The sequence below is a fragment of the Halichoeres trimaculatus genome, unplaced genomic scaffold (assembly GCF_033239565.1).
Source record: "Halichoeres trimaculatus isolate MK-OKI-2021-1 unplaced genomic scaffold, fHalTri1.1 fHalTri1_scaffold_3, whole genome shotgun sequence".
In the NCBI taxonomy this organism is placed as follows: Eukaryota; Metazoa; Chordata; class Actinopteri; order Labriformes; family Labridae; genus Halichoeres; species Halichoeres trimaculatus.
In genome coordinates, this window is record NW_027437181.1 from 21,199,503 (window position 1) to 21,215,376 (window position 15,874).

Genomic DNA, 15,874 nt, shown 5'->3' on the forward strand with positions numbered 1-15,874 from the left:
TGTGAGCTGTGTGCCTAATACACTCATTATAGCAGGCTTTGGGAATGTGCTCAGTCAGGAGCTTTTAGTGATAGACTCCATATGATACTCTTCTTCTTATAAAGTGATGGAATTTTTTTGCTTTTGTACCTTGACTAAAATGGTAATGTAACGTCTGATGTAATAAAACTATAGTCAAGACATCCAAACCAGTTAAAGCCTTTAAAAACAGTAGAATACCCCTTTGGAAAAGTTCAATTACACCTGATCCATATAATTACGATTAACTGTCTGAAAAACCAACCTTTTTTCCCCCAAACTCATCAAAAATGCATAAAAGACTGGGCAATCGTATTTTACAGGCATATGTAGAGCCAATCTGCTAATCAAATATACCGAATCCAGTTACTGAATCTAAAAACTACTTTGTGAAAAGTATCAAAGTTCATGTTTAACCTGTGTCTTTTCTGTTATTCTAACCATAAGCCCACAATAAGCACAGGGCGACTGCTTGTTCAATCTCTATAAATCTGAAAAACACAAACTGCTGAGCGGTGACTCATATATCAGTCTATTATATACTACAGGGCTGACTGTATTAAACAAATGGCTAGGCCTGCAGCTGGAAAAAAGAGGCAATATAGAGAGAGCAGAGGTTATTGTCTAATTTAAATCTTGGCTGCTTTCCCAGAGCTGTACCACATTCCAATTTGTGGGTGTGTTGCTTGGCGCTACTGACAGAGGTCCGGCTGCAAATACTCTCCGGCTGCTCTCCAGAAATGTGTCTCTAAAATGACGATCAACAAGTTGGCAGAGATTAACGAAATGGCTCGAGCATATTAGGTAAAATAATGAAAATGCACACATTGGCACGTGCCATTTTTTCACTCCTCCTGTGGTTTCAATAATGCATCTATAATCATGACTTGATGTGCAACAACAAAGGCCCATAAAGGAAAGCCAATGCATCCCTGTGTTTAAGTTGTATAATGAAACAGCAACTGGAAAAGACATCTGTGAACACGTTAGTAGTTACACAGTGGTTGAGCAGCTCTTTGAAGCAATTAGCTATTTCAGGCATTTTCTCCTTGGCATACTATTGTCCATTCGTCTGGCGGATTGACAGCACACCAGGACATCATTAGCAAACCTGTCGGCAGCTGAGTCGCAGACATTGTTTTTCTCGTGACAGCAACCATCAGGCTAAGTGCTTCACTAATGTTTTTAGCAGTATTTAAACTCAAAATGTCACTTTAACATTTTTTCTTTTTTTACTTCTAGACTATTGTGAGATTAAGATACCAGCTTTGAATAATTACAAACACTTAGCTTCAACTTTGATTCCATATCATTGCTCTGACATTTCAAGAGATTCAGAACAAAGACTCACTACGCATCTTTTAGTCATATCGCACAGTTTATTCCTTCCCTCTGAGTAAAATGACAGGTTGATGATCAAAGGCGTATGAAGACCTGGGGGTCTGCTGTATAAAAGCAGTGCCTTATTTTGGAGAGCAAGGTAAATCAGCAAAAGCTGTGTGCAAAAGTCTTCTGTTGCTGACATTAGTCAGCATGTGGCTCATAAAATGCAACCATTTCCTCTGACTGAACTCCACTATCAATCCTTTTAAAGCAAACCAGTGTGAATTCATTTGTAACCACAATCCTACAATAGCATTATTACATTATGCACCCACTGACTCTAAATCAAATTAGTGTGCACAAAAACAAGGTTTTGCCTTGTTGATAAATAGATGCAGTTTAAAAGTCTTCTCCAACATAACAAGTGAAGTACAATTTTACAGTTCTTGGAATTGAAAAGTAAATAAAAGTCTCACTTTATAAAGTCAAAAAGAATCTAACATGTTGTATTTGTACAACCTCCTTCATAGCTGTATTGATTTCTACCTGTCCACTGCTCCTTTGCGCACTTTTATCCCATTTCTCCAGGACAGCTGGGTGAAAAAAAGGGGTCACTGACATTTTCTTTATTTGAGCCTTGACCTCTATTTTAGGATCATGCTGTGAGTTTCTCCACCAAATAAATGAGAGCAGGGTACAGTCTCCTCTGCACTCACACTTTTCCTTGCGCACATGTTCCTACCACTCACTATTTCTCTTTAACAGATGCATGTTAGCCTAGTTACTCTAATTTCTGCCTTTATGTACAGTAAGCACAGATCATTAAAACGAGTTAGGTTATTATAGCACAACTCCTGAATTTATGTTGTCTGTGAGATTGAACGTCTATCTTTTTGATCAAATCTGTCATAGCCTCCAGTGAGCTGGTTTCTCATGTCAGTCAGGTGCACTTAATTAGTAAACCCTGACAGATAATAGTCACTAATTCAATTAATAAGTAAACATGGACTGCCACCAAATAGAGTATTCTGTCAACAGGGGGCGCCGTGCTGGAAACCCTGACTGCAGCTTTGAGTCAGAGTGAGAAGCAGAATTCCCACTGTCAACTTGTCATCAGCTAATTTACCTGCAGCCAGAGGGGGAGATTCACTGGACACATAGGGAGAGTTAATCTCTTCATTCATCTTCACTAAAGAGATCGACCCAATTAGCTTGCCACATTGACTGACAGCACTTGTGTTTGCCTTTCTCCCTTCGCTTTCCTCACTTCTTAAAACAGGAGTGATGCAGTTTACGCTGGCTCCAGTTGAAGGCTTCAGAAATTATTTGAGGGTACGGTACAACAACGAAATAATCATGATGTCTTTATTCAGATCTGCAGAGTCTGAAATATTCACCACTGCAATTTGCTGTGACTGATTAGCCAACGGAAGGGTTGCTTGGGGATAGCTCTTCAGAGCTCTGTAATTGAGCGGATTTGACTTGGGAGAGTTTTTTTTTCTGCTGATAACTACACATGTTCCCATTTTTAATACATTTCTTTTTTAGCCTTTCTAAAGAGCTTTTGCACTCAAGAGTTGTGACGCTTGCAGAAATGGCAATATGTAGGACAGTTCATAGTATGATAGCGTCACCTAAAAATGTGATCTTCATCATCCTTAACTTGTGAATTGCTCTAAAAACAAGCCACAGGAATGCTGCTATAGCCTCTGACATCCCATTTAACATAAATAAATTATTGATGGAAAATATGTGTGTCATTGCTAATATACTGGCAGTTATATGTTAATAAAAGTTAACTTCTCTCATGCAAGGATTTTGTCTGTCAAAATGTTCTTTAACCAACAAGGCAACCCATCATTCTTAAAGCTCATGAATATTTTAGATCTGTAGGGTTGCAATTGGGAAAAGACTGCAAAATAAATAAATAAGTGCTTAGACCATCTCTTTCTTACAAATCCATAATGTATCATCAGGCATGAAATGCTTCACTGCTCATTCTAATATGCCCTAGGACTCTGCAGGTGAACCCCGGTCTGTTTTGGTCACAAGCATAGTCACACGCATTGCGCCCCCTGTTAATAGTGAGGTGATTCCTATGGTGTGTGTAAAAACTGTTTTTAGAGTGACATCAACATCTCTCTGGTGTAATGCATTAACGGTTATTGTATCACATTAATCATCATGTTAGTTCAAATCAACACAATGATATCATTCAAATATTTGGGTAAATATTTCACTGTAGATCTCCTGAACTGTGATGACTGTACCGACTTCATATTGCCTGGTTCATTCATCACATATAAAAATATATGTATGACATGTCCTGTAACATCTTGTTGAAAAGGGCACCAACATGAACAACATTGCAAGGCTTAAAAATGATGATAAATAATGCTCTGAAAGGGGTAAAACATCAAACAATGTGTAGTAATGAGCCGCTTCCTTATAATCCTGTATGAGTAATTATAAGATTATTATATCAATGCTGGTTTTGGCACATTCTGCAGGGCTAGATTTACCACACTGCCTGGGCCACAATTCACTAAAAACAGGCTTTTTTCCACATTAAATCTCATTTATATTGAAAAAGGAAGAAAGGGAGATGCTGTTTCTCTTCTCCAAAACACACCGCTAATGCCCCAGGGCATGATTTGTCATTGTTATTCAGTGCTCGCTCACCTACACTTAAAACATGATCCTTCTGGATTTTAATTAAGCACCAAGGTACCTCCCAGGGGGTTCTGGCTTGGCAAAGGAAACTACTTTGATTTATGTACTACTTTGTTGTTGCAGCTTGAAGCTTGCCTGTTATGAGAGACTGTGCTGATGAATGAAAGAGCCAAGCAATTATTGGTATTTGTTAATTAGTTCCTGCAAGGAGTGTATTCCTCTGAAAATATTAATATCTATCAATAGTGGAGCTGATTGCGGTGCTGGGTCTCAATATATCATTTCTGTCACATAACCAACCATTTACTATGCTCCTATTGATATTTCTTTAATATATTTTATTCGGTGATGATTGACGTCTAAATATCATGTCAGTGACTCACTGTTTTGTACATGATATTTACACTCCTCATTAAGTATTTTGTAATTAAATTGCACATGGTTTTACACCTTGAAATAACACAGTGAGAATTATGGCACAATTTTCTCAGATACCTTCATCTCATTCAGTTATAAGAGGTCAGTCGCATCACCTGGAGGCACATCCAGCATATTTCAGGCAGTGTTCACATGCACTAAGACATCTTCTAAGTATTTGTCTTGACAGAGGTAATGCATTTTTTCCATTCTACATAGATATTACTTGAACAGAGACAGTACTACTGATTACAGACAGATTTTGATATGGAACTTTAAGTACTGGCAAGAGAATAGTCCAGAAAACCCAGGTGTAGAATGCACAGCTGTTTTATATAAAAGCCTGCACACCGCTCTACATCAGATGACAGATGTAATCCTTTTTAATGCAGACTAAGCACCAAAGCACTTTAATGTTTGATTATGTTATGGCATCTATTCCTGTGCCAAAGTTTCTCACACTCTTTATTCATTTGTGGGTCTGATTGACTACAAGGTAAAACATGATATAACATTACTTTTTCTTCCTGACAGCTTTATCTCAGTCGGCCGTGCCAAGTTTTCATAGAGACAAATCAAAGCGGGACCACATTATCTCACAGTGAGAGTTGAAAGTTAAGATGGTCAGCCACCCCAGTGACACATGATGGTTACTGACAGAGACCTTGTACCAGGTTTGCTGTCCTAGATGCATATCAAAAGCTGAAGGAGTCTGGAAACCACAGGGGTGCGCAGGATTGCTACGGTTAGCTTGTGGAACTGTTGAAGGTCACCACTGCTGAGCGGAGCAGCCACAAGCCCTCATAAAACCATGCAGCGTATCATTATTTTCAAAGTGTTTCATTATGGACGGTTAACCTTGGCTAACTCCAAGCTAACACTTTAATCAGCTGCCTGTAATGCCTTTGAAACAGTGTAATCATTGAGCTTCTCTTCTTGTTTATCAGCAGGAGAGGCACACATGTAGTGGAGACTATTTGAATAAAAAAAGAGTAATCCATTTCCCCAGGCTGTGCAGGTATTTGAACACTTACTCTGTGAGTCAGACTCTCCAAATGTGAGGGACTAGATTTCTTACAATGATTGTCATTTGAAAGAATCGTCAGTGGAAGTGCAGGGAGGGGAAACCCTGCCAATGCTAAGGCCTCACAGACCTTGATCTTGTTTCTACTCCTGCCATACCACACTATGACCGCATGTGAGAGTTCTCAAGCCAGCAGAAACACACACACATCACAATAAACAAGGACATGCTGTGAATGAGCCCGGACTTCAACTCTCCAAAATATCAGAAGTCGACTCAAGAATTTCATAGAGTCCACTCATGATCCTAGTTGAGGTTTCAGGGCACAGATATACATTATGTGGCTGGAGGTTTGAACAAGGCTTGTCCGTTGTTTCCTTTGATCATTTCAGTTAAAAAAAGAAAGCTCCATGAATTCTGTATTATTTTCAACAAGCTGGAAATCTGACAAAAGAACCTCAAAGCAGTGATATTTCAGAAGTATTGAGAGCTCTTCTCTTTCTAATGAAGGATCTTGTTGGAGGATTACAACCAAAAGACTGATGTAATGAGTGTTCCCTGTGGAGTATCTTTGATTTGTATTCCCTACAGTAAAAGATCCTTACAAATAAAACACGAGTAATATTTTTGTGGTTTTGTTAAGTCAACTCAAAGCTCTCGGTGGAGAGTTGGCAGACATTAAGAACCTTAGATCATTAAAACAACTGAAAAATAGTTGATGCATCAAAGCTTTTGTCAGGTTTCCCCAGTCAGTAAAAGTACACAAGCTCCTTAAGTTGAAAAGAAGCAGATGGTTGTAATTATTGAAAATATTAGTCATATCAATGACAGCACTGAGTTAAGAGCACCTAGTGGCTTTTTATGACCCTCCAAGTTAAAAGGAACTAAATTCTGGCAATCTAGGCATAGAGACTGCATACAGAGCAAACATATTGATCTAAAAGAAGCTGTTTCATTCATTAAACTTTGACTGAATAATCAATACATCCTTTATAATAGAGAAATTTGTAAGGTAAAATATTGCGAAGATGCCAAACAGTGACAGGGTAAGATGGCAGTCCTCCAATCCTGAGACTATCAAAGCTTGATCGGTGATGGTGTGGTGAAGATCAACATTAGCATTATCCTACTGCCACAAGAATACTTTACTCCAAATGAAGTGTTTGACAAACCAAGATTCTCAGAAAAACTACAAGAACTAAAACCTGCAAAGACAAAACAGTGAGTCAGACGTTATTTGATGGCAAACAGCCAAAGCATTCAGTTATCTTCTTAAAGATGTAATCTAGTGTGTTTTGGCTCAGTAAACAGGTTTTATTCAGAGCTAGTCTTTCTTGAACTCTGTGCCAGTTTACTCTGACAGGCCATCTATTCCAGCATTCAAATAAAACTTTTATTTCCCTGCATTGTTTACGCTCTTTGCTCAACAGGTCTGGAGGTATATTTGCACACCTGCTACTATTGTCAGTCTTTTTAGTGCAGCCTGGTAACACAGTGCATTACGGGTATGTGTGTGTGTGTGTGTGTGTGTGTGTGTGTGTGTGTGTGTGTGTGTGTGTGTGTGTGTGTGTGTGTGTGTGTGTGTGTGTGTGTGTGTGTGTGTGTGTGTGTGTGTGTTTGGGAGGGTGAGATAGGTTGGGTTAATCACACTGTGTTACATGAAATACTACACACACCTGCAGCCCAAACACCTTTAATGAGGCAAAAAAAAAAAACTCCACAGTCAGTTTGATATATGAACAATAGTTGGGAGAGTGACTATTATTTCTGTGTGTGGGCTGCTTGAGTCACACGGCCACTGCTTTAAGGTGACTCTTACAGCTTCACAAGAGTATGGAAATAATGTGACACAAAGACAATAATTCCTGACGGCACTAATTCACATGCTACAGGGATAGCATCCAAGTTTTAAAAAAATCATGTCCTGTATTTTCCTCAGAAAAGAAATGACTGCTGGAAACTAGTTTAATATGGAGATAGTAGCAATGAATTCAAAAAGACCAGCCTAGAAAATATTACCCATAACTATGCAAGTTGAAGTCATTCATCACTGCCCTGTGCTCCTTGAAAAGAGCTTAGGAAAAGGGCTTAAGTCAAGCAAGTGAAGTTAAAAGAAAAACAGCTGAATGTTTTGATACAGTCTGTGAGCCCATTAAGAGAATTGGACATTAGATCTATGAAACACGGGCTGGCTGTCTCTCTGGAAAGCTTTAAAAAATGAATGTGTCTTAACAGCGAGGCTAACCACAAAAGGGACACAACAGTTATTGAATCAGCCAACCAGGAGTGATTGACTGGTCCTTTAGAAAACTGCTTAATTCAGGGTAAAAGCAGTTGGTTTTTTTCCTAGGGCATGGCAAGTTTTTCCTCCCTCTTTTCATAAGTCAGTAAGGTTGAGGCTGTCAAAGATATAGTGAACCAAACCCAGATTAAAACAGTTTCACAGTGGAACAAAAAATCCTCTTTTGATGGGGCTGTTTTGATTCAAAGGTACACAGTATTCACCAAAATATAGACAACCATTTTTACATGTTTAAAAGGTTATTTCTGACTTTGACATCAAGAGATAAACAAACATAAAATGTGTTTTTTGGCAATATTATTTTCTTTATGAATGACAAATACAAGCCTTGAAAAGTTGGCTCTTACTGAAGTTTACCCATCAAGTCAAGTAGTGTTTCAGTCTGACCTCAAATCTCAAACTTGAACATCAGTTTTAAAGAATTTCTAGAGTTTCAAATAACCAGACAACAAAAACCATGACTGAAAGAAAAACAAAAACAAATCATCCTTCCTTGCTTTGAAAGTCCATTTTTCCCTCTGGTATTCACACATTTTGATGCATTATATAGTGATGTTGTGTACATGATCAGCATCTAGTAACAAACGTGGCTCTCCTGTGGATTCATGTCTTACATACATAAATGAAAGAGATGCTTTAAAAGAAGCACATAGCTACAAGCAGTCCGTGTTGTTTTAGATCAGTGAAGACAAATGCTGTCTGTGTTAATCTTAAGAGAGAAAAACATGAAACGATGCTCAGGTGTTGGACTGTTTGTATAAAGACATTTCAGCTGTCCTGAAACTAACTCCTCCTTACAACAAGATGTCTACCATCATGTCAGAGGGACTAGTTTGACTGAGAAACAACTTCAGAGTGTGAGGTCTGCTGAGTAAGAAACGAAAAGACATAATGAAGTGGATTTATGAGCAGTGATGGCAGCAGTGCAGAAGGTCTTTACGAGTGCTGATCTGGGTAATGGTCTATGTCTGTCTAAGTTTGCAGAGCCTCTCTCATATCCACCTCATAAACAAAACCTGGTTCTTGTGTTTCCCACAAGTTCAGAATGTTGGTTCACATTGAAAATGAACAGAAATTCAAAGGGATTCAGCTGATGCATGTGTGTGTGTTTGCTAAGAAACCATATGTCAACATCCCAATGTGATCAACAAAACAAAGAGAGTGACAGCTGTGATAATGTGCTGCAACAGGAATCAGAGAGTATCAGGCTGATAGTCTAATACAAGCCTGCCAAGGTCTGCTCTTCTGAGGCTTTAAAGGCTGTTTTCATGAACAGTTATCGAGGTCTTTCCATGATGCCTCTGCTGCTTAAACATTAGTGCAAGATCATGGCAGCCATCATTAGCTTTGCTCAGAAGAATTAAATACATGCTGTATGGAGTGAGAGCTGTGCATTAACATGATGTTAACTTTAGCTGTGAAGAGCAGTCTGTCACACAGAGCAGACATCCTGACATGCAGGAAGCTAAAGTACAGTTTGTCTTCCAGCAGGCGGACTAAAAATAACACTCGGTAACCTCAGTGGGAAAATTAGGTGTTTAATAAATCTGTTGAACTACATCTCCTGACAAGCTACAATTAAAAGACTCCACAAAAACACATCAGCTATTCACTTCTCTGACGCTCAGACATTTAACATGCACCTTGAAGTCAGATCCATCAACTGCAGAGTTTGACAAAGCCTCTGAGGTTACACCCCAACCCCCAACACACACACACACACACACACACACACACACACACACACACACACACACACACACACACACACACACACACACACACACACACACACACACACACACACACACACACTTAAAGCTGTGTTTGGATATGTTTAGAATGTGTGTGATGAAATGGCACCAGCTGTGTACACTGGAGAGATGCACAAGGCCCCTTGGTTGAGCAGAATGTTAACCCTTTCCCCTCCTGATGAAGCATAGCAAAGACAAAAGGAGGCCAGGACCTCATTGATTTGGACACAGTAAGAGGTTATTGCCCAGGGGTTTGTTGTTGTAGAAGTACAGTAATTTAAAGGTCCTCTGCTCAGTATTTTAAACTGTTATTGCTTTTAGCTTCCTTTCTATGGATGGGTCAGTCAGGCCCAAATGAACCATGAACAGGCTTTTGTTTTTCCTACACCATATTTTACAGGCCCACTAACATCCTCTAATAATTGCAGCTGCAGCCCTTCATCATTATGTCTAGTCTTATAGTCTGAACAACTTCCTGGTTGCTTATTTTACTCCACAGTTGGTCTGAGATATCATAGGTGAGTAGGTGAAAAGGAAATGGTAACTGGGTAGGATCACTTTATTAATGTCAACAATTACAGGGACACTTTACGATCAAGGGTGTGTCATTTTACAAAGTCTGCAGAGTAGGAATGGGTATCGATTTAGGTACTTTTTTAGGTACCGACCGAGTTATGACAAAAGTACCGGGTATCAATTCATGTAGATACAAAAGGTACCATGTTTAGGTACCTAAATGCATCCTTGGGACTGTGAGGGAGTGGAAGAGTAGGTGATTTTCCATGCTGGACATGAACACAGCTTTTCAAGGTTATATATTGAAGAATAAATTTGTTGAGTTGTAAAAAAATATATATTTAATCATTAAACAAATTGACATTTTTTACCACATAGACACAAAAAACTACCGAAAATTGGTACCGCTTTTTTGGTTTACATACAAACTTGTAGCTTGTAATAGCAGTGAGGTTTAATAAACTAAACAACTTGAGCTATTTTGCAGCAACTAACCATAGCTCATGTAGTTCACTGCAGTAGCATAGGCCAACACAGTGTGTTACCTCGACAAGGTGTCTGCAGTGTTAAGTTTGTAGTGGCCTGTTGTTAAGAAAGCTTTTTTATTTTCCTTTTTCGATGCATTTTTTATGTTGTCTAGAATTTGCAGGCTGTTGAATAAAAACTGTGAGGAAAGAAAACCAAATTCAAGTGTCTTTTTCCCATAAACATGTGAGTTTAATGCCAAAAGATAATGTTTTACAGTCTTTACTCTTCCTTAAAAAGGCTATAAAGAAACTCTGATGTGAAGCAACTCTAAACTACACAGACTTTTATCATCTCTGTTGTGCTGTTTTGGTCTGACAAACTCAAGCATTACCAGCACAGGTGAAGAGTTTGCATTAACATCTGTTGGTAATTTTAGTTTCTCTGTGCCTGGAGGTAATGAAAGTCCACACTAAAAGGATTTTGAATGAAACATTATTAAACGTTCAGAAAAAAAAAAAACAGACCAGATGGCCATAAATATAGGAACAACATGGAGTCCCTTTCTGGAAACCATTAAAGTGTCACATTTTACACTAAAACCAGTCGAATCCAAAGAGCTCCTGGTCTTTGGTACTGTGCATTATTAAAACGCTCAACACATAACTTAAGCTGTCTTGCATGACAGGGTTTATTGGAATTAGAAACTGAACACACAAGATACATAAATAATAATAAACCCATGAAGTCACATCAGTTTTTAAACTTTGAAAGTATTCATTGACTAAAACCAGGTGTTCTTAAAAAAGCTTGTAAAACCAACAGCCATTATCAGAGATAAAGTGACAACGTAACAGAGTAAAACCACTCAGTAAAAGCAGAGACCTCGGCAAGTGTGCCCCTGAGCATGGCTGATCCGTGTTGAACCTTAAGTCAAGGTAGTTTAAGAAAAACAGACCCTGCTGTGGCAGTCCTGTCCTCCACCTCCACACTCTGCATTTAATGTTTAAAACTCACAGAAATAAATCCTTTTGCATTAGCTTTAAGCAGCGTTTACATAAAAGTACTGTGTTTAATTTTACCACATTATAGAGGGTGATTTTTCTTGGTGAATTTATTTTATGGGCATAATTCAGCTGTGTGAAGTCGTGGCATGTTTCTCCTCAGCACCGCTGTTCCTCCTTCATCTCAGTGCCAAAAAACAGGCAGCTTCATTAGTCATGACTGCAGCACCTAATTAAGTTTGTGCCACTCGTTTGGCTTTTTCTGTAAATTTAAAAGAATCTCTGATGTGTCAAAGTGCCTCTGGGCCATTCTGTCTCTGTTGTCATTAAAATTGAACATTTCCTGTGCCAGCGTTTTCACAGGGTATTGCCTGTTTTCAAATCAAAACTGTGACTCCAGTCAAAGTTTTGCTGTGACAGCTTATAAATAGATTAAAGAAGGAAAGCTTCAGGTCTGTGTGACTTGTAAGCACGCCACATCCCTCCGATGACAAACGGCTCTGCATTGTGCTACCTTTCAGTGAGTTGATTTCAATAAATTGGAGGCTTATTTGAAAGATGCGTGAAAAAAAGCGCATTTGTTCACCATGAAAAAGAATTGTAATTAGCATGAAACACATGCTTTGTACTCTCTTGCTCTCTCCCACATTACTGCTGGAGATACTGGTAAGTACCTTCTCACCACCCTCTCTTTCACTCTACCTTCTTTTGCTTTGTAGCCAATTACTGTTACAGATGGAACTTTTCAACTGACCTGGGGAATTTATGAGTGGGAATAAAATTGCGCTTCAACTCTTACACCAATTCAAAGCAATGTAGTTAAAATTTCTCAAGGCTGATGAAGACATGATGAAATTGGGCACACATGACAACTTGGCCACATGACAAAGAGCTGATGAAACAGTGAGACAAACCTGGTAACTGTCTGGAACAGAATCAGATTGCGATGGGCAAACAGAGCTCAACTGTGGGGTTGAATTATTTGGGAGGGGGTTGGTGTGTGTGTGTGTGTGTGTGTGGTTTCTGTGTGCATGAGAGGAGGGGTGGGGGATGTAGGGGTTACCATTGTCTAAACTTTATCAAAACACCAAACTGCTGCTGTGTCATTAGTCTTTCATTGTAATGTTCCCTCTTTCTGAGGATGAGGAAGTTGAGCTCCTGATGGATAGCGGGTCAAAACTGTACAGGTGTTACATCACTGATGATATCATAAACTATCATCTGTGTTTTACGTAACCTCTGCCTCTTGTTTGGGAGTTAATCAGCCTGTCAAACTATGGCTGTGTTGTTGCCCACAGCTTGGATATGGGGCTGCTTGTACACAGATGAAGGAAGGCGAATTAAAAATACTTGAGAACAACCAAGAAAAAAGCTTGTAAAGCAGTGACAGATTAGATAAAACTGCACTGTGTCATGCAACTGGTTTGACAGTCTCAGGGTTCACCAAAGCTGTGTCTGACATTATCACAGTGCTGACAAAATGGGACAGTTGAAAAAAAAAAAGGTGCAGTGGTTTCTGTGTTTTTTGATTATGCCTCCATACAAAGCTGTTAATTGGAAACAAATAATCACAGAGGTCAACAACTGGCTGGAGACTTAAAGTTGTTGAGGGTGGCAACTGCTTTGTTAGACATACTGACAAATCTGCATGTGTTTCTACAACATCTCATTAAGTGAAGGCTCATACAACAGGATCACAATCCAGCAGAGCAGCCTATTTGACACCTGATCCCCTGTATCTCGCAATCATCACACTAATGCTGTATTTTAAAGTGGACTGCTTATTCAGTGATCCCTCACTGATGTTTTGGAATATGTAACTGTATAGCAAACAGAGCCCGCAAATGTGGATCACATCGCTCAGTCTGGTCAGACTTTGGCAGTGCAGTGAAGCTGGTCTGAGCTGGACTAAAGTAACACTGAGCCACTACACTTGTCCTGTGCTCTCATTTCCATTACTTTTACACAACAACAAAGTTTGTGGTAGCGGCAGATTAAGCAACTAAGGAGTTAAATAATTCATAGATGTAGTCAGGATGAAACACATGGCAACACTTGAGAAAATCAGCATATAATTAGAATTAATTCAACTTAGTTTTGAGCAGATTTTCAGTCATTAAGGCGAAGAGTTACGGAACTCTCACCAGGCATCAAGCGTGCTCACACAACACAGAAGTATGATACAAAACAAAACAGAACAGAGGTTTCTCACCTTATTGAAGTTGTAGTAGCCCAAACAGTGGGCAAAATCCAGATTTTGTGGATCTCCGGGGATTGAATTCCCCCCAGCAGACGGATAAAACCTTACATCCATGGTGTGTGAATGAGGGAGCCGCGCGGCTGTAGCTGTAGTCTGCTCTGCACGGAGACCAATTTGTTTCTGCCGTTTACAATCCAAGCACACACAGAGAGACTGAGAAAGAGAAGCGGTAACTGACCCAAGCTTTGTTGGGGTAAACGAGACAGTAGCATAAAAAATGGTTCGTATAAAGTTAGATACTCCTCTTCCACACCTGGTTTAGCCGCTTCATTTCAGATGGAGTCCAAAGAAAGAACGGAGTGCGGCGAATAAACTGTCCCTCAAGGAGCAGTAGACGCTATGTGTCCATGCATTTACACACAGCTGCTGCTGTATACAAAGGAGCCACGAGACCGGCGGCTGAGCGTGGGTCCACCTCCTTTTCCTCCCCCTTGTAGGTGCAGAAAGAAGAAAAATTCAAACCGAAATTTACTAAAAATCTAGAGGCATGTCCGACCGCGGGAACAAAACTCAAAAAGTGTCTGAATCCTCCACTGGCTCGTTTAAGTTTATTTCTCCAACTTAGAAAACTAGTTAGTGGAGCAGTTTGAGTAAGAGGTAAGCTAGCTGCTGGCCGCACGCACCCATCTACGAAATAGTGCAGCTATTGAGGGTTTGTAAAACACGCAAATCAACAGTCCACAGATGGTGCAATTAGTGGATATGATGTAGTACACTGTGGATACGAGTCCAGCCTTCGGCGTTGCCTGTCGTTGTGATGAACAAGGAGAAATGTGTGAACAAGACAGCCACTCCCCTAACATAGTAAGCCACTCCCATGAAAACACTGCATTTAAGTCCATGTGACATGTTGGCATATGATCATTAATTACAATCACAGAAGTCTCTTTTAAAACAGCATTTCATCAGGCTCTTTCAACAAAGATACAATAACGCGTGTTTATTCACAGGGGATCAAATTCACTGGAGAATGACAGTATGCTTTCTGAAAGCTCATACACCACTATGCTCTGCTTTGTGTTACAGAGTGCAGAACTGAGTTTACCCTGCTCAACAAAGTAATTGTCTTTTGTAAATTATTGCCTTAAATACACTGTTAAATGCTAAGGCTAATGCTAACAGAGGGGTATGAAAAAATTATTCCTCAGAAATACACCTGCCTACTTTTAAACCTAGCATTGTCTTATTCACACCATCTCACTTTAATTTTGTGGTCTCTGTAAATGGTCAGTGCGCTGGCGAGGTGGTAAGTTTTTTTTTTGTTTTTTTGTTTTTTTTAATTGTGTTGTTATTCATAAATAAATGCTATAAATGTGATAGCTACAAATTGTTGTGATCAACATGTGTCTTGTTTGAAAAGTTGGCAGGATTATTCATAGGTCTACAGCAAAATATATACCCGAGCCCCTTAAACAGAGACTTGCCTAAAAAAGAACAAACTTTGAATCACATACCTGCTGCCATCCCTTGCCTTGAGAACTTTACATGTATAGTGACTTCCAGTCTTGATAAAAACAGTAATGAGGTGAGCTAACCCAAACTTAAGCTTCATTTTTGCCAATTTCACAATGGGGCACACTTGTGTTTGCCTGTCTTAAAAAATGGTAAACATTTACCCAACTTTAGCTTAAAGGTATTATTTATTCATTTATTCATTCATTCATTTATTATTTTAAGAAAGAGATACTTTAAAGTGATGTTAAACAGTTCAGGTGGAACATGTCTAACATGCCTAAGGCAGGTTCTGCCTGAGCCTGAAAGTTGAAAGCTTGTCCTTTAATTTGCTGGTACTGACTGTTGATAAATAATTCAATTAGTACCAACTTCTGAAAACCCACAACATAACTTTTATCAGTAGTTGTCCAATTGATACCTAATGAAGGAAAACTCACGCACAGAATTTAAACTTGTAATAACCAATTTCTATTAGTATTGTTTACTAATTTGTATTTTTTTCTCATCTTTTAAATCTTTTACAGTTGCCATGAATTGGCATATTAAGACAACAAAACCACGTTTGCACAGTATCACCTTGAGGCAAATGTATGGATGTTCAAATATGTGGACATCTCCAACTTGACTTTAGCAAAATGATAATTCAAGAGCTTGACTACAAAC

At 39.1% G+C, this 15,874-nt stretch overlaps 1 protein-coding gene across 1 annotated transcript in view; it reads right to left on the reverse strand.

The window, feature by feature from the left end:
* tox3 (TOX high mobility group box family member 3) overlaps positions 1 to 14,529 on the reverse strand; it is a 37,159-nt gene extending 22,630 nt beyond the window's left edge. The window contains exons 1-2 of the mRNA XM_074667146.1: positions 14,010 to 14,529; positions 13,709 to 13,876 (exon numbers count right to left, since the gene is read on the reverse strand). Coding sequence (XP_074523247.1) covers positions 13,709 to 13,876; positions 14,010 to 14,027 — 186 coding nt within the window. The 5' untranslated portion in view covers positions 14,028 to 14,529. The remainder of the gene's footprint in view (positions 1 to 13,708; positions 13,877 to 14,009) is intronic.
* Between the last annotated feature and the right edge of the window lie 1,345 nt (positions 14,530 to 15,874).